Below are 20,466 nucleotides of genomic sequence, written 5' to 3' on the forward strand. Positions count from 1 at the left end.
AATTGAACCATTTGGTACGAGGCTTTCTGCCCAAACGACGTAACGGGCACCGTGCTGTCTTCCAGTGGCGTAACGTTTGCGGACGGGCATGCAGGGCACGCACTAAGGCCCCGCGATAACCTCCCCTTGCTGGGTTGCGTCGAAAGACGATGATCTTGTATCGACTATAGCCAGGGATATTGTCAAAAACATCAATTGATGATATTTGGAATTTTCAATGAATATAGACCTTTTACATTCGTATTTTTATTAGGACTTTTATTATTATGAAGTTACTTTTATTCTTAAATTAAAATTACAATTAATTTGCCCTACAATAATTACCAAATAACTGACGTGCTGCAAGGATAACAAAAGATTAGGCTATAACACTGCAGTCATCAATAAAAATCAATGAAATAAAAAGCTTTTATTTCAAGCACCGACTTTCAAAAACAACCTGTTTAGCACAAAATGTTTCTTCTCATTTTTTTTCACTATGTAACATTAGAAATATTAAAGGGATAAATGAAAACAGTTGGCTATATACCGTTATCAGCATATGTTGAAGTAGATTCATCTCTCGTCGTCTCTGAGAGAATATGAACGCTCCTTCATTACTCCGTCATTCCGTTTTTACTTTCACTTTCTGCATAGTGAATTGACTAAGATTAAACATTCACCGGCATAACTCTTGCACAAAGTGTGCACGTTGCTTGTGTGTGATATCTATTGGCTCGCCTTCATGGTTTAAAACAGAAATATTTCCAACATTGTGATGTGACACCACACCACTGTGTCGTATTAAACCGAACCATGAATTTTGTGAACTGTTACACACCTAATTAGATAGGACAGTGTAGTGACAGGAGAGAGGGTGGGATTGGGAACGGTCCAAAGGACACCCGCAGCGTGTAAGATTTTTTTTAAAGAAAGTAAGTTTTATTGGGAGAGAATGAGTTAAATTGATCAGAATACTTTAAAATTGTAAAAAATCCAGAATCCAGTAAATGCATTTTTTTACTTTCTTTTCACCGAAGAATCTTGAAGAACTGTATCAGAACACTAAAAACTGTGAAAGTAGTAAGAAGCGTTTCTTGAGCACCAAATCAGCATATTAGAATGATTGTTGAAGGATCATGTGACACTGAGACCTGCAGTAATGACTGCTGAAAGTTCAGCTTTGCATGACAGGAGTAAATTGTTTTTAATTATTTTAAAGTAGAAAACTGTTGTAGTAATAGTTTGCAGTAGTAGTGTTTAACTATTTTTGATCAAATAAATGCAGATTTGGTCAGCATAAGAGATTTCTTACAAAACATTAAAACAGGCGACTGACTGTAAGTTTATGAACGATATTATATTTTCATACTCTCGTTGCTGAAAGTTGATGTTTTATGAGGAATTTTTTTTTTTTTGCAGTCTCTGAAAGCATAAACAGCATGTCAGCAGATCCATTTCCTGCCAAACTCTTGCATTCTACTTCTGTTGTTCTTGATTGTATTTTTTCAGCCCAGGATCTGAGCAAGTCTCTTTCCTTCAGTCCCTCTTAAGACAGTGTGGCAAAGTAGATTTAAACACAGTGCGGAAAATGAGCTGCATTCTTTAAACATCGTGTAAATAAAGTTTCAAATATACTGTACTTATTTTTCCATTTTATTTCAGGCATGCATTTTTTGTTTACAAACGGCTTCCAACAAAAGGAGCTCTGTTCTTAAGGCTAGTTGTGTTTTATAGTTGTCATGAATCTTTGGGGATCTTTATTGGTCATTACTGTGCATATTTTAATGTAACTATTATGTTAATGGACAATTTCTTTTTTTGAAAGATAGCTACAGAGGATAAAATGGAAGAAGTACATCAGCAAGCCACCCTGTGTGTGTTACATGCCGCAGAATTTTTGAGTTTCCTGTTGAGCAACAGAAAGTTGTTAACCAGCACTCTGCCGCTACTCTCTCTACCGTACCAAGAAAGATTACCTAAACTCTAACATTCCCCTCTCAAAGAGATCTAAACCACTTGATTGAACATACACACATCATGCCTATAAAACCGCTAAAATTTTTAAAATATCTGCAGCTAAGCATGCATCAGAGGAGGACCTGCCATACATAACTACCATCCTCCTTTATCTGTTTCTGTATCTGTCTCTCTCTCTTCCTGCCACTCCCCACACCAGCATGTTTACAGGTGTACATGTGAGTAGTCTCCTAATCAAAGACACTTTATAAATATTGGTAGCAGCCAAAAAAGGCAGATAAATTAGTTGAGATATAAATATCTGGGAGTTCCTTCCAGGCCTGGAAAAGTCAATGAAAAATGAACCACATTTTATGTTGTTGTTTTTCAGTTGTGTCTTAGTGTTTTCTTATTATTGGCTCTAAAGTATTTTGTTGGCTAGAAATTGTACTTTGTGATTATGATACAATTATTTTTTTTAAATCCTTATCCGATAATCTCTCCAAGTTTCTCAATCTTTAACACTGACATTAGGTTTCATATCAGTTTATGAGTTTGCTCACTAAATCTAATTCAGAGTTATCGGGTTGGAAAGCAGAGATTTTGATTGGAAATGAGTGGATGAGATCAGAGCAGCTCTCCAGCCCCCCAGAGGTTTTCATGGGTCATTCCTTACTTCAGTTCTGCAAGAGGAGGCCTGCCATGTTGCATCACTTCTAAGGTTGCAACAGTACAAAAACATGACTGTTCTGTATGTAACTCTGGCCCCGTTTACACTAGTGCGTTTTCGTTTTAAAATGGCGTTTTAGAATGAAAACGATCCCCGTTTACACTGGCATTTCCACTGCATTTCAGAAACGATCTCAGTTTACACTACACAACCGAAAACGAATGTCATGTGACCGTTCATGCAGGTACAACCATAGATATGTACAGGTAGATGCCCTATTATTTAGATCGCGGACGCTTCTGCGTGCTTGGAGCGGTCCAATGGGGAATCTACCATATACATATCTATGGGTACAACAATGAGCATGATGTTATTGTTTACAACGGTCGTAAAGGATACACAGTGTGAATGTGAGCAGCCACGCCCTCGTTTTCAGAAGTCTCCGTTTTGGTCCGTTTACACTGAAATGCAACCCCGGAGTTTTCAAACTAAAACGGGGTCTGCCGTGTTTTCAAAAGTCTACGTTTTCCAACATCGAAAACGCCGGAGTAGTGTAAACTATAGGCGTAACCGCAGCAAAAGTTAAAAGTAGAACGAAATCGCACAAGTGTAAACGGGGCCTCTGTTTTGAATTCATGATTCTGTATATTTTTGGTACAGCAGGAGGGAAAACAAAGCATAAAATTGCTAAAACAATGCTTTTTGCATAAAACAGTGTGCTTATGAATTAGTTTGAAGCGCTTAACATAAAGCATGTCTCAGTTTATAACAACTTGGATCATGCACTTTTCCTGCAGCGGCTCACTCGTTGTCCTCCGCTAATTTTTAAATACATTAACAGCAACAATAAAATATGTTGATATTAAACACTTATTGAACATGATGTATGGAAATGTTATGTTAACATCACCTTCTCCTAGGGGAGAAACTCGTGAGCTTCAAATTACATTCAACATACAAAGAATTTAAGCATATGCAGTGGTTAAAACAGCACTGCATTTGTTATAACACATGCGTGTCGAGCCAAAAGATATTGTCATGTACTTTGCGTACAGTCTAATTATCTGACTAACCGAGGCATTTTTTACAAAGAACCTGTTTATGATGGTACATTCACAGAGGATTGCAGAATTGTAACTTTGAATGGTAGCGCATTTAGAATATATGGTTGTGTGTTTACTGCTGTAAGTTGTAGCTATGTTTGGTAGTGTGATCATTTCTTGTGGGCAGCGTGGGGAACGGGCTAAGAATGGGGTGCTAAGCAGCAGCACTCAGTGGGAGAGCCGACCTTAACAACACACCCCAGAGAATGATGTTGAATCTCCCGAGCCACAAGCTTCTGCCTCAGTGCACAAACATGCCTGACACAGATAGTGCGACACAACAACCTTACAGAGCTGAAGTAGAGTTGTTTTAACGTTGTATTCAGTGTATAGTGAAATTGGTGTGTATGCTAACTAGAGCCACGGTGAGAAGCAAAACTTTGAGCCTGACTGCTGTTTGAAAAAGCCAAAATTATTAGACTTTTTGGAATTATGGCAGGAAGACTGATAGCATGAATTGGAGCTCAATTAAGTCTTGTTTTATCTTTTATTGAAAACTGTGTGAGGGTCATGGCGTTACTGTAATTCACATCAAAGGTTTTCAGATGTCTCTTTCATGTATTTCTGGATGTCATTTTCTGTAGAAAATGGAGCTTGAGTAGAAGTTGTTTGTCAGTCGCACTGAGACATGTACCAGCTATGCTTGTGAGCTTTATTTTGAACACACCCTGGGCCTCTTGATACCAAATCCAGGCAGAGCTCGAGTTAAAGAAGGAATGAGAAGTCAAGCAGCAGAGCCAATCAGAAGAGAGATGAGTGATTGTACTACAAAAGCCTGTGCCGGCACACTGCAAAGCACATCTTTTACTGACCTACATTTAGCTTCCCCGGCACACACATAAGCACGCCTGCCTGAAGCATTGGTTAGCTCCACTGCTGCACCAAACCATCATCAATTAAACAGCTGTAGCTACTGAGGCTGATATTGCTTCTGCTCTAGATTAATGAGTGGGGCCTAGTGTAGCTTTCAGAAGACTCGGGAAGCTCATATAACACTATGAAAGTACAGATTGAGGGAGAAGATGACCACTGATCTCTGATGGTAGTTTGTATGTGTGGTTCCCGTCACAAAACCTGCAGGCATTTAAATACAGGTGTATGTTGGTTATACTTAAACATTTTGGTTGAGGAGATTCCCCCCTTCTATGTTAAGCGCAACATAGAATAAGAGTACCCAGAAAAGCGCTATATAAATGTAACAAATTATTATTATTATTATTTTACTAGAGAAGCCCTTCGCTGACTCAAGTTTTGGATGTGTTTGTGGTAGCAAACGTCTTCATATGTGATTTGAAGATTTTCAGTAGCCACAATTCACAAGCAGAAAGCATGTGTTGGGAATATGATGATTTTTGAGTATCTGTATAAAGCTTGATGCTTTGGTGAAGTTGGACCAAACAATTACTGTAAATGGACAACGTACATGCATAGGCCACATTCACACAGCAGCAGAATATGATTGTCAATCCTGTATTTGAGTCCTTAATACGGTTACATTCACACTAGTGCTGTCAATCGATTAAAAAATTTAATTGCGTTAATCACAGTCATGGACTGTGATTAATCATGATTAATCACAAATTTAAAATACTAGGATTTACCTGTAAGTGTTGAAATAAAGAAATACATGACAAACTAGTTTAAGGAAACAGAACCTTTCACACTTCTGCCAGGTATGAGACATAATCTTTATTATTCTTTTATCATTATTCTTTTGTTTTTATTCAGCCATTATCAGCCTTTATACTGGCAATAAAACGTTTACCAAGCCACATCGCTTCAATCCCAGTATACATTTACCCAACTATTATCAAAAGTATTTCTAAATAAATACAACAAAACATTTTCTTGTGACCTTACGTGAAGTATTATGACAAAATGCATTATGTAGAAGAATTGGACCTGTTCTGCAGCTGCATTAGAGCTAATATTAGCATCATGCTTCATAAGACAATTTATGAGATTAATAGTACACTTTTACTCAGAACTCACTTTAAACCACCATCGAGTGTTTGTAATAACTTCCTTTTGCGATCACATGGGATTTGGTCGTTTACTGTTGTTAAAATATGCTGTTTATAGCCTTTTATATCGCTGCACAAATTAGCATTTCAGATGTACACAGTCAACTCAAGAAAATCACATACAAATATCCTATCGTAATCATGTGTTTATTATCTTATATAATCTATAGTGGCTGTTGGCTGTGTTGCGTGTTTTCATGTGTGTTTTCAGTAACTTACAGTGACGGAGAAATGAGCTGCGTGTCATCTGAAAGTTTTAGATCCAGTCGCTCCAGTCAGTTTTGTGTTCTGCGTGCGATTTAAATACTCCGCTCTCCACCCAAATTTAAAAGCTGCTGTCGGTTAATGAAGATTTGACGAAAGAACTCGTGGCTCGATTGGGTTCTTGTTGTGTCAGAAAGTGATAAGACTTTCAGTTTTTGTGGACGTCGCCATCTTTGATTTTACTTTGGTCACTGTCGCTATGGTTAGTGGTAAGGAATACGGGCTTGACTCCCGTTGCATAGGCTATTTGCCCTGTGCAAAATGAAATAATCACCTGCCCTTATGTGATTTAAACAAGTGGTTCTCAGTCTGGGGCCGGAGCCCTCTAAGGGCCTCAAGATGACTTAAAATGATTTAAATTTCAAAAACGCCATGGGAATTTACATTAATTTTCCAAACCGCTTGTCCTATATAGGGTTGCGGGGCCATTGGAATATTTTGTTTAAATGGGAATATATGTTTAAAAAAATCTCATTATTAGTCCTACAAAATAATGCGCTGCTCGCATCCGGTTTAGACACGGTGAGAGCTGTGCAGATGAACGAGTTACAGAACAACGAATTCTGTTCTCTTCCATATCTGTTTGTGCCTGAAATGACACATGCGCGAAACTATGTCACAATGCATGTCTCTGCAGGTATCCTTGTAAACACAGTTGCTTATGGCTTAGGTGAAAGAAAACAATTGAGAAAGAAAATGGATGTATGTAACAGTATATGTTTCACAGCAGTTTAATGTTCCTGCTTTCTGTGTCTCATGTTATTCAAACAACAAAAACATTTTTGTTTGTATTTTGTTGGTACAAAATCACTTTTGTAGATTTAACATTTATTGGATTTAATTTATAGAGTGAAGACTATGCAGTTTTACATTTGATTAATCAATTTCTGTACCTGAATACTGTTAGACTTGCCTGAAAACTGTTGCCTGAAAAATATAAAGCACTGTTTATTTCATTTGTATCTTTATTCTGCTATATTTATCTATGCTTGTAAGTTGTTTATTTCCTATGCTGATTTACTCACCTACAAAATCACCCCAGTCATTGATTTATTTATTTTTTCTCTTTTTTTTCTTTCTCAAAATAGTGCTATTCAAGTCATCTGGTGAATTATTTATTTATTTTTGTTATTGCAATATACAGTATCTCTCAGAAGTGAGTACACCCCTCACATTTTTGTAAATATTTTATTATATCTTTTCATGTGACAACACTGAAGAAATGACACTTTGCTACAATGTAAGGTAGTGAGTGTACAGCTTGTATAACAGTGTAAATTTGCTGTCCCCTCAAAAAGACACAGCCATTAATGTCTAAACCGCTGGCCACAAAAGTGAGTACACCCCTAAGTGAAAATGTCCAAATTGGGCCCAAAGTGTCAATATTTTGTGTGGCCACCATTATTTTCCAGCACTGCCCTAACCCTCTTGAGCATGGAGTTCACCAGAGCTTCACAGGTTGCCACTGGAGTCCTCTTTCACTCCTCCATGACGACATCACGGAGCTGGTGGATGTTAGAGACCTCGCGCTCCTCCACCTTCCGTTTGAGGATGCCCCACAGATGCTCAATAGGGTTTAGGTCTGGAGACATGCTTGGCCAGTCCATCACCTTTACCCTCAGCTTCTTTAGCAAGGCAGTGGTCGTCTTGGAGATGTGTTTGGGGTCGTTATCATGTTGGGAGACTGAGCCGCAGGGCGGTATTCCAACATGATAACGACCCCAAACACACCTCCAAGACGACCACTGCCTTGCTAAAGAAGCTGAGGCATTCATGCCCTCAATGAACTGTAGCTCCCCAGTGCCGGCAGCACTCGTGCAGCCCCAGACTGTGACACTCCCACCACCATGCTTGATTGTAGGCAAGACACACTTGACTGTAGGCAAGACACACTTGTCTTTGTACTCCTCACCTGGTTGCCTCCACACACGCTTGACACCATCTGAACCAAATAAGTTTATCTTGGTCTCATCAGCCCACAGGACATGGTTCCAGTAATCCATGTCCTTAGTCTGCTTGTCTTCAGCAAACTGTTTGCGGGCTTTCTTGTGCATCATCTTTAGAAGAGGCTTCCTTCTGGGACGACCAATTTGATGCAGTGTGCGGCGTATGGTCTGAGCACTGACAGGCTGACCCCCCCCACCACTTCAACCTCTGCAGCAATGCTGGTAGCACTCATACGTCTATTTCCCAAACACAACCTCTGGATATGACGCTGAGCACGTGCACTCAACTTCTTTGATCGACCATGGTGAGGCCTGTCCTGTTAAACCACTGTATGGTCTTGGCCACCGTGCTGCAGCTCAGTTTCAGGGTCTTGGCAATCTTCTTATAGCCTACGCCATCTTTATGTAGAGCAACAATTCTTTTTTTCAGATCCTCAGAGAGTTCTTTGCCATGAGGTGCCATGTTGAACTTCCAGTGACCAGTATGAGAGAGTGAGAGCGATGACACCAAATTTAACACACCTGCTCCCCATTCACACCTGAGACCTTGTAACACTAACGAGTCACATGACACCGGGCAGAGAAAATGGCTAATTGGGCCCAATTTGGACATTTTCACTTAGGGGTGTACTCACTTTTGTGGCCAGCGGTTTAGACATTAATGGCTGTGTGTTGAGTTATTTTGAGGGGACAGCAAATTTACACTGTTATACAAGCTGTACACTCACTACTTTACATTGTAGCAAAGTGTTATTTCTTCAGTGTTGTCACATGAAAAGATATAATAAATACAAAAAATGTGAGGGGTGTACTCACTTCTGTGAGATACTGTATGTTGCAGAAAAACAAAATAACGCAATGTGAATTTTTTTCCAATATCGTGCAGCCCTACTTGGAGGTTTACAACCATCATGACTTAAGTGTTCAAAAAGTATTATTATTAATATTTTTATAGACTTTTATTTTTTTTTGATTTTGCAATTGTTTGGTAATTGTAAGAATAAAAACATGATGTTAGTAACTTCATGATAAACAACTATGAATCATTTATAGATTTTGCATTTCTAACCTAACTGATTGTACTAAATAGTTTTATTTATTTTTGTTTTAAATTAGGTATTTTGAATTAGTATTTTTTTTGAATTATATAGTGCTATATAAATAAACTTGCCTTGGCTAATTGTGTACTACTGGAAGTGTCATAGAATCTGCCTTTTCTTCTCTGCAAGAAACACTCAAGTCACAGAGTTCCAAATGTCAAAAAAGTTGAGATGCCTGCAGAACGTCTGACCACCTCACTTGCAGCTTACAGCTTCATACAGTTTGTAGTCAGTGATCTTGTTGCAGGTGTTCTTCTTCTTTTCTCTCCTCATAATGTCCCCAATACTCTAAACAAATTCTCCCACCATAGTCTCCTCCTTAACTAGCTATCATGTTCTAGGTTCTTATTTAGTGTTATTTTTTTCAAAAGAACATGTTGAAGGCCATGTGAACCAAAAGAGCAACTTAGTATCATGTAAATAACAGAGACCCTGAAATAATGGTTTTATTCAGGCTATTCTACAAACGCATTTTAAAGGGGTCATATGACGTTGCTAAAAAGAACATTATTTTGTGTATTTGGTGTAATGCAATGTGTTTACGTGGTTCAAAAAACACGTTATTTTCCACATACTGTACATAATTGTTGCTCCTCTATGCCCCGCCTTTCTGAAACGCGTTCTGAGAAGCGAGGCGTGCTCTGATTGTCCAGCTATCCAGTGCATTGTGATTGGCCGAATACCTCAAGCGTGAGATGGAAATGTTACGCCCCTCACCGTATTGTGATGGCCTTTCCCGGCGAGACGAGATTAAAACAATAAAACCCATTACAAACGAGGCATTTGTTGCATCCAGTGGGGACATAATTACTGATTATAATGACTTGTACTGTCTTCTTACGCGTCGCGTTGCATCACGCCGCTTAAACATTACCATGTCTGCATTCGTGATCGGAGAAACGACAAACAACAAGCACTACTCTACACAGCTCAAAACTCGCGTTTGAATAGTCAGTAGCAGAAACGTACTTACAGGCTGTGAGTCAGAAGCGCCAGACTGTCCTTGCAAAGTTGCAATTGCAAGGACAATTTATAGAAACAGCCTTTGTGCAAGCCTGCAAGCAAGGCTACTCTCCTGCCAGGTTCAGGAAATAGTCCTCCGTAAATTGCGCCGCACACACTCTAATATTTGGGTTGAACTCTTCTGGAACAGTGTTGTAAATACAAGTTAACCACTGATTTCTAGTTGTGTCCTCTTTTGGAAGCCCTAACAAAGTAGTTAGTTTCGCTTTCACAACAAAACACAGCGTCTCCACGACATGGCGCTGGCGGCAGCAACAGCACTACAGCGAGAATAAAAATCACGCCCCCTTTCTTTGCATAAACATTTGGGCAGTGTTTTGCAAATCTGTGCGTGTTTGAATGAGCCGTTTTAGGGGTGTGTGGCAGAGTCTTAACTTTTATAAAGAATATCTCTTTGGTTTTGAGACTTTAGTCTTTGCAACTTCAGGGATCTTATGTATGCATGATCAGCTTGTAACACTCCAAAGAGAAAGGAAAACTTGGAATCACATCATATGACCCCTTTAAATAAATAGTAGAAATATACCATAGAAGTAAAATGAGTTCTTATTGGCTCAGTTGCATCTCTTCAACTTCATGTATCAGTATCCATAATTGTGATCTGGATCATGAGTATTTGCTGTATACAAGTAGGTTTCAGTGCATTGTTGCTTGAATGTTAGCATTAATTAAGCTTAATTTCCATGTAATCAATCAGGTGTCCTGGATGAGGACGTGGTTGTGATCGAAGCGACTCCTGCACCTGCAGTACCTGCCAGTGAGGAGATCAACGTCACCTCCACGGACAGTGAAGTGGAGATTGTAACCGTTGGAGATGCCTTCAGGTGAGATTTCTCATCAATATGTCCTTGTAACTGGATTTCATCTAGTGTCTATTAAACTTCTGGTGAAGCAGATTTAAAGGTGCCATAGAATGCATTGATACAATATTTTCAATTGTTCTCTGATATCAGGGAGCCGCTATTAATATGCTGGGCATTGAAACTGCTTTCAAATGCACGATCGCTTTTTAGTTTCACTTTCACTTTCACTTTGGGGATTCACGATCGCATAAGCTTTTTTTATACTATGGAGCGGCAGCACTTACCGCACATTTTACAAGATCAGATGCTTGTCAGTGGTGCTCAGGATCTGTAAATCATTCGCCATCATCCTCAGTCATCTCTCCTTACTCTGTTTATGTGGTAAGTGAAATCTTATGTAATTTAACAGGCTACCGCTAGTAAGGAGCTAACCATGTCTCTTTAGTGGTTCGCGTTATTTTATTAGAACGCATTATTTGCTTTGCGTGCCTTTCTGAATACACACAAACCCATCCCTGCACTTCACATCCCCTGCACAGCCTGGAACATAACATTTATTTCCATGATCTCCCATTTTCACTGTTGTCCTCACTTGTTTCTTCACAATACCTTGCAGAACATCTGATGGCATAGAACATGGGCTGGAATACGTCATGCAAATGTTGGGGGCGTAACTATTAGTGATCCCGACTGTTACGTCACAGTCGGTGTTATGTTCTGATTCGTATATTTTTCAGTGGTCTTTTTTTATTCACGAGATTTACATAAGAAGGAGGAAACAATGGTGTTTGAGGCTCACGGTATGTCATTTCCATGTACAGAGCTGTTATTATTCAACTATGCCAAGGTAAATACAGTTTTCCATTCTATGGCACCTTTAAAGATCTTCACATGGCATTATATAAACTCATCTGAACTGCAGTACGAGGTTCATGGCTGTTTACGGCTCTCTGAAGTCCCCAGTAAGGAACTGTTTCGTCCAGATGAAAGAGCACATCTGGGTTTAGACATGAAGATGGCTGTCTCTATTGTTATGTAGGTATTCCACTGAGCTCCCAGCTGTTATGAACCATTTTCACAGACTATTATTACGTGTTTCAATGGTCATTAGCATTGTAAATCATACAGGAGTTTTTCGTTTTCTATTTGAGAAAACGGAATCGCCAAAAATACTTGATTAATTGCCAAAGAAGTTTACCCAACTATGAAGACTTCAACTTCTGAGAAACCCAGAAATATTAAAAGAGTCCATTGTGTGCTTTAAGGATGAGCCCCAAATCATGGTGAATGCCCACTTTTTGTCTTTCTGTGGACCAAAATCAAACAAGGTTCTCTTCTTTTTCTTTTTTTTTTTTTTTGGTCTTGTGACCGGTAGGACATTCTCACATTCTTGCCAAAAGAAGTTCAGTGCCTCGGCTTGAGTGTTGTAAAGATTTCCATTGAGTTCGCAGAAGAGCAGAGCCTTTGCATGTAGATTCGATTTTCAGTTTGCTGCACGGCATATCCATTTAATAAATGCTATAGCCTCCAGTATTTTGGCTGGGTTCACCCAAACTATGTCAGACGGTGCTCTCAGAAGGCTTCCCCTTTGAAATCTGATAGAAGCTCTAAACTCAATCACATCTGATATGGTTTTGTCCGAACTACGCCCCCTCTTCCCGTTGCTTGATTTGGTTTCGCTGTCCCGCTTCTCTCCTAATTGTTATTGAGGCGTCTGTTCCTGAGCTCAGAATCATCACTTTATTCTATTACTTTTTTAACCGCTGCCAGAAATAGTGCTGGCCGCCACCACACGCCTGCCAGCAAAGTCATTCAGTTGAGCCCGTCAAATCCCGAACTGTCGTTATCGTAAGCCGTGCGTTGGAGGTTGATCGTGGTTTGGTTGTCTTTCTCAGGACCTGAATCATTCAGACGTTAGTGTTAGATGAGTAACTCCTCAGGCTGTTTATTCACTGGTGCATGTTTTATTCCATAGCATTCATGGAAGCCTGTAAACCTCTGTGACAGCATGAGTGAGGTGAAACAAGTTTTCACAGTCAGTCAAGCCTGGAGGGATGTTTACTTAACATGCACACAAAGATTAGTAAGTGATTTTAAGGTTGTAAAGCTATAATGCATGCTGGCCTTCTTAGTGGAGGTTCACAATGTGCTGGTCTCAGGAAAGCAGGTGGGTCTGTCAGGCATTGATGTGCAGCCCAGTCTGTTCACTTGCTGGATATGTTCAGAATAACAATACTATAGAGAGCAACAGGACCTGCCCGTTTTTTTGAGCAGCCTTGGTTCTAGAAGTATATTTCCTATTAATTTTACCCATATGTACCCATTTTACCCATAAATATACCCATATATTTCTATTTTCCCTCTATGTCTTAAAATAGAAGCAACTAAAGTGGGAGAATATACATACAATTAGAGTGTGAGAATCATGTTTTTTACTGGTAAAATCACATGACAAGGTACAACAATGCTTCCTCTGTCCTTACAGCTGATGAGGGCTGTGTCTCGTTTCTATGCCCCGCCTGCCGGCCATGTGCTTGTGTTTGGGTGTAGAAAGCACATCCAGTCAGAGAACCTTGAGGAAGACTGTCTTGATTGCTGATTTTGCTGTCTGTGCTTAGGTTGGCCAGCTATATAGTGAGCAGTTCTATAGGTTTGTGTGTGTATGTGTGTGTTTAATTAGATTTTCCCTCTTCCACTTGCACATTGTTTTCTCTGCACCAGTAAGATCAGCTCCCTCATTTATTTTCCTAAAGGTCATGAGGACTATTATCTCTCTTCAAACAACAGCACTGGAATGCAGCTGAAATCATATGGTCCTGCCGTTATATGGCTTTAGTGTGGAGAGTGAGGATGAGAGAGAGAGAGAGAGAGAGGGAGATAGTGTGCAGGAATGTGGGCTTGTGTGTTTGTGACTGAATGCTGATCTGCAAGCCGTGTGTCGGCTGTGGTTTAGATTGGACTTCAGTGAAGGGGGAGGGAGAGGCTTTACAGCTCAGGAAAACATCACATGGCCAAGGTCAGAGGAAAATGGGTGTGTCTTTTGTGAGTGCACGTTTGAGCATTGTGAATAGGTGTAGTTTGCATTCACTCTTAGCAAGGCAGATACGGTGATAAAGTTGTCTATACCGAATAGGGGTACTCCGATCAGGATTTTTGAGGCCGATCACAGAAAGCAGTATCTGCCGATCCAATCACTGATACCGATCTTTTTAAAGCTTTCTTTTTATCATGTAGAATTATTTGTAGTGATGATCCAATCAAGGTTTTTTGACATTTATTCAGGGCCTGAATTTCATTTTTAAAAAAAGGATTCCCCTCTTAGGTAACACTTGTGAGAGGGTATTTTTTAATTTGAGGGGTGGAGGAGGGCATTTTTTAGACATTTTTCAAAAATATATATTTATCTCACCGAAACGTTTGATCATACACTGCGTTTTTGTTTTGACAATCATGCAATTGTTGCACAATAGCTTACACACAGCACAAGCCTGATTTCATGAGCTGTAAGATGGGCCTTTTACACCTGGTTCATACATACTCCGTTTACAGTGCGTATGCAGTGCGGTACGTAAGTGGTGCAGAAGCAGCACTGACTGTGCTTTCACACAGGAGTCCACTACTGATCCGTGGCTGTTTACTACAAACACATTTATCCATTATTTTGATTTCAAATCCAAACATTGTTACTTAAAATGCTTTTTCAGCATTGATTCTTTTTTTTGCACAGTACAGTAATACAATCTTTCATAGACGTGTTTAAATGCAATAAATATAAGAAACACATTATTCAATGCTTTTACTTTTGCATTTACTTCTAGATTTATATTTCCTATTAATTTTACCCATATGTACCCATTTTACCCATAAATATACCCATATATTTCTATTTTCCTCTATGTCTTAAAATAGAAGCAACTAAAGTGGGAGAATATACATACAATTAGAGTGTGAGAATCATGTTTTTTACTGGTAAAATCACATGACAAGGTACAACAATGCTTCCTCTGTCCTTACAGCTGATGAGGGCTGTGTCTCGTTTCTATGCCCCGCCTGCCGGCCATGTGCTTGTGTTTGGGTGTAGAAAGCACATCCAGTCAGAGAACCTTGAGGAAGACTGTCTTGATTGCTGATTTTGCTGTCTGTGCTTAGGTTGGCCAGCTATATAGTGAGCAGTTCTATAGGTTTGTGTGTGTATGTGTGTGTTTAATTAGATTTTCCCTCTTCCACTTGCACATTGTTTTCTCTGCACCAGTAAGATCAGCTCCCTCATTTATTTTCCTAAAGGTCATGAGGACTATTATCTCTCTTCAAACAACAGCACTGGAATGCAGCTGAAATCATGTGGTCCTGCCGTTATATGGCTTTAGTGTGGAGAGTGAGGATGAGAGAGAGAGAGAGAGAGAGGGAGATAGTGTGCAGGAATGTGGGCTTGTGTGTTTGTGACTGAATGCTGATCTGCAAGCCGTGTGTCGGCTGTGGTTTAGATTGGACTTCAGTGAAGGGGGAGGGAGAGGCTTTACAGCTCAGGAAAACATCACATGGCCAAGGTCAGAGGAAAATGGGTGTGTCTTTTGTGAGTGCACGTTTGAGCATTGTGAATAGGTGTAGTTTGCATTCACTCTTAGCAAGGCAGATACGGTGATAAAGTTGTCTATACCGAATAGGGGTACTCCGATCAGGATTTTTGAGGCCGATCACAGAAAGCAGTATCTGCCGATCCAATCACTGATACCGATCTTTTTAAAGCTTTCTTTTTATCATGTAGAATTATTTGTAGTGATGATCCAATCAAGGTTTTTTGACATTTATTCAGGGCCTGAATTTCATTTTTAAAAAAAGGATTCCCCTCTTAGGTAACACTTGTGAGAGGGTATTTTTTAATTTGAGGGGTGGAGGAGGGCATTTTTTAGACATTTTTCAAAAATATATATTTATCTCACCGAAACGTTTGATCATACACTGCGTTTTTGTTTTGACAATCATGCAATTGTTGCACAATAGCTTACACACAGCACAAGCCTGATTTCATGAGCTGTAAGATGGGCCTTTTACACCTGGTTCATACATACTCCGTTTACAGTGCGTATGCAGTGCGGTACGTAAGTGGTGCAGAAGCAGCACTGACTGTGCTTTCACACAGGAGTCCACTACTGATCCGTGGCTGTTTACTACAAACACATTTATCCATTATTTTGATTTCAAATCCAAACATTGTTACTTAAAATGCTTTTTCAGCATTGATTCTTTTTTTTGCACAGTACAGTAATACAATCTTTCATAGACGTGTTTAAATGCAATAAATATAAGAAACACATTATTCAATGCTTTTTACTTTTGCATTTACTTCTGGATTTATATATTAAGTTGCTCAAGCAAGTGACAAAACATTTAAACTACTTTTCTTACATCATCATCAAACATTGTAAATTTAAAACTTACCATTGACAGAAACAGTCAGCTCTGCTGCCTTTTCTGCATTTAAATCTTTTACGAGCAATCCTGCGGTTCATAAAGAACTTTGTTTTCCTGTACCTCCATGAGTGCCATCTATTATTGCCTTGTTTATCTAAAAGTGCTTTTTTCCTTTAAACCTATAGCCAAAAAGCCATAGCCTTTGTGTTGACTGTGAAACACAGTAGACTTTAATTATATGCATTTATGGTGTAATTACTAAATTTTTTTGTGTCAATCCAGGTTCATATTTACTTCAAACAATGCGCTGTCACTTTAATTCAGTGCGTGCAGCGAAAACTATCTCTGCACTGCTGCAGACGCACCACCCCTGGAACGCACTGCCGGACCGCAACCGTGTGCAGTGTGAACATTTTAAACTGTTAACATGAGCACGGAAAAAATATGCACCGCATGCGCAAACTGTGTGTGTGTGTGTGCGTGCGTGAACCTGGTTCTCCAGGAGAGAGCGCGAGCGCTGAATGGTTTAAACACTGGCAAGAATTTTAAAAAACTATCGGCCCAACCCTAATACATACAGTGCAAACAGAAACGTAAAGGTCTTCGCAGCAACCCGTCAAAATAAAAGTTCTGTTTAACTTAAAGAAACTGTGATAGAAAAATATTACTTAATGTAATGATAGTACTACTAATAATAAAATTATTATTAGAACATTGTTTAAGGAATTTTACCTTTTAACACAGAATATAAAATTAATAAAATACTAAATAAATAAAATCAGTAAATTTGAGATTTTCATTTTTATTATTATTATTATTATTATTATTATTAAAATGTATTGAAACAATTCAAATGGAATCCAGAAAATGAATGGAAAAAAAACTGAATTTGAGAAAAAAATAAAACGCATTTCACAGGCCCGAAATCCACCAGGCATCATCAGATTCATGTTCACACATTAAAACATCTGGATGGATCTAGATAAACCTAGTCAATCTTATAAATCAAATAGTCGATTGTTCGATGACTAGTCAAATATCCAGATCCATCTCTATAAACATATTTTGAAGAAGGCTCAGCTATGAAGCGTGACTTTCTTCAGAGCTCTTCACACTGTCATAACAGTGCAATTTGACTAGTATTTTTTTCTTTCTTTAACCTTGTTCTTTTTAACCCATATGCCTACCTCTTGTTCTGCTTTTCTCTCTTCACTCCTCCCTTCCTCTAGTCTAAACTCATGCCTATGGAAAGCATTTCCAGGAACTGGATGTGTGTTATGTAGCGAGAGTGGTCTCATTTAATCTTTCCTATCTCCCTGAGGTGCCTGGGCTTGCAGCAGAATGCTGAGAGTGTTTCTCAGCTGGAGGAGGGGCTCTGGGTGTCTAAGGTCAGCTGGATGAGCGATGAAGCTCTTCCACTCAAAGATCCTTTGTTTATAGTGCATATGGAGACCGATGAGGGAAAGCATGAAGAAATTATATAGATAGATGGACTATTAATTCAGAGGAGGGGGGTCGGATTTGATGGAACCCACAATATGCACAAGCAGCTGTGGCAGACATCCGCTTACGGCTGCGTTACAGATAATCTTTGCATTATAGATTTTATTAGAAAACCTCTCTTCGTCTGTTCAAATGATGTTGTCTTGTCTGAAAGTGTTTCTGAGGCACTTGAATGGAAGATGCTATCTGGTGGTTTTATATGGTCACTTGTTTGGCTGGTGAGCCTCTGAAGCGACTCCGTTTCACCCCCTCCCCCATTTCACAATGCATTCTTTAAATGCAAAAGCTTGCAAAACTCGGCAGACGTCTTCCCACACACACAGGCATTTGACACATTTTGCATGGACTCCTTTTCTGTTGTATTGCTTAAAGAAATGGCTGGCTATTAAGGGAATCCAATGAAAAAATGTCAGGACTCCCTTTCAGATTCTGCACAGGGTCTCTCATCTGACCTTTACGCCGGCTTGTGTTGATCCCGCCCACTGCAAACTTGTTTGAGACGTACAGGAAGAAGAATTCTAATAATATGTTTGGCAAACAAGGCACCGTGGACAAAGACCTAAAATTCCTCAAATTCCAAAATAATCCTTCCTCCTCTCCTTCCCGGTTACCACCCTATCAGTTCTTGTGTTTACAGAGCCCATCCCAACTATAGACTCAAAATGCCATGCTGGTGTAATTTACAAAATAATCCCAGGCCTGCTTGTGGGTAATTAGCGGCATGTCTCAGGTGATTTCTCTGGCTTTGCCTGTGATTCTGCCAATTAAAGAGCAGTGTCACACACAGCCTCAGGTATTCCCCAGCACTCGCGTCTGATTCGACACTCTCAAAGCTTCCTCAAGAACTTGGAGTCTTAGGTGTTTTGGGCATGATTTTAAGTGCAGTTGTATGTAATATATTTAGTATGCAGAATTTTGTGTTTTGTGCGATATCATCCTATCGTCAGCCTGTGAGTTCACCGATGCACAATATTATCGTGTTATTTTATTTTATTATTTATTTACTTAGTTTCATTGACGAAAAGTGAACCAACTCCAGCGTAAGGCTAAAAGCAGCCTAATTTTTTTAATATGACTGAATTTGTATTTAATATGATAACAATTTAATAGAAACATTGTAAAGTACTAATCATAAGACTTACATTTCCTCAGATATTCAAAAAACAGCTACAGAAAACGAGCAAAGAGCATTTACATCAAAAAACATCATAACTTGACTCAGGTTTATACACTTTAAAAAAACACTCCTGTTATAATCAGTGAAGCTGTTTACATTGTATGATGAATAAATCTTTTATGCTTACATTGCAAGTACATCTGCACTTCGTTGTTTTTTTGTGATGAGAGAATTCGCGAGTCAGAATTCAATCAGCACGCACTGAACAACAAAACTCTGCTGTTTCAGCGATGACTCATCTGAATGCCTCTGGCCATTGCATTCATAAGCTCAACATAATCATGTATGATTGGTTATAACGCGTAACACTGTGAAAGCGCGGAAAAAGAAATATGATGGAACAAATAAGCCCTAATATTAATTAGATAGTATTACTAGCCTGATAATAATAATAATAATAATAATAACAATCATCTTGCTATCGTCAAAAAGGCATCAGCCGCAGGCAACATCTCTAACTATCATTGATACATGATGCTATTGTCTATTGGCACAACCCTAGTAGAATGGATTTGTTTTTAAGTATGCAGTATCTTTTTTAATTTGTTTTGTTTTATTTTATCTTACACAACCATAGTAGTAAAGCAATATGTATTAAACACCTCTCTGTTATAGTAGTTGCACCATTTAAAGAGATTTTCCTGTGGTAAATGTTTGACGTTTTAAGATATTCATAATTTCAAGAGTTCTGCTCCTTGGAGTCCTTCCAGTGTTACAATGGTCATTGTTTGTTTGTGTATGTTTCAGTTTTGAGACTTTAAATTCCCCTTCCCCTCCCCCATTTATGTATTATTTTTATGGATTTTTTTTAATGCATGCAATTTGCGCTTTTGTTGATCCTAAGGGGAAATTAAAGAAGCAGGAATTGTACGTTGAGTGTTTATAGTGACGTAGAATTTGTGATTTGTTTCTTGTGTGTTTGTTTTATTTGTCCTTTGAGTACAAATGTTCTGGAGGACGCCTTAGGATGTTTTTTGTAATAGTCAGTTCTTTTTGCTCTGAATACTGATGCTGAGAGCACACCGTTCAATCTGATCTGCTCCCCTAAATGTTTTCAAATCAGCAACAGAATAACACATCTAGTTTAGCATTTTTTTTTTACACAGGCAGTCAGTTATTTGAATGTGTAAATGTGAAGTTGAGAGGTATGTCAGAACATCAATAGATTTACATGTGAATTGATTTTGCTTTACTTGATATAAAGAACTCAGTTTAAGTTGTTTACATGACCTACATATTGTTGATTTATTAAGCGTAACTGTTGTAAAATGTGCATATAAACGCACTCACTGAGATGTTCACAAGGAAACTGACATTCTGGAGTCACTCCATTGGTCTCCAGAGAATCCCTCAGCCCTCCAAGCCTGTTGGTAATCATTTTGTTTTGATGTTTTAATGATGCAATCTGTGGTTAACGGGCTCACCAGTGTTGGGTTGGGAGGCAGGGGGCTTCCCTGATCTCCAGACACAGGGGCTTGGGGCCGCTAAATCCCAGCCTGGAGA

At 39.0% G+C, this 20,466-nt stretch overlaps 1 protein-coding gene across 4 annotated transcripts in view; it reads left to right on the top strand.

The window, feature by feature from the left end:
- Positions 1-20,466, top strand: part of rnf111 (ring finger protein 111) — a 47,662-nt gene that overhangs the window by 7,584 nt on the left and 19,612 nt on the right. For all 4 annotated transcript variants that reach the window (XM_058781494.1, XM_058781496.1, XM_058781495.1 and 1 more), the window contains exon 3: positions 10,766-10,892. In XM_058781494.1, coding sequence (XP_058637477.1) covers positions 10,766-10,892 — 127 coding nt within the window. The remainder of the gene's footprint in view (positions 1-10,765; positions 10,893-20,466) is intronic.

The sequence above is a fragment of the Onychostoma macrolepis genome, chromosome 07 (assembly GCF_012432095.1).
Source record: "Onychostoma macrolepis isolate SWU-2019 chromosome 07, ASM1243209v1, whole genome shotgun sequence".
Classification (NCBI taxonomy): domain Eukaryota; kingdom Metazoa; phylum Chordata; class Actinopteri; order Cypriniformes; family Cyprinidae; genus Onychostoma; species Onychostoma macrolepis.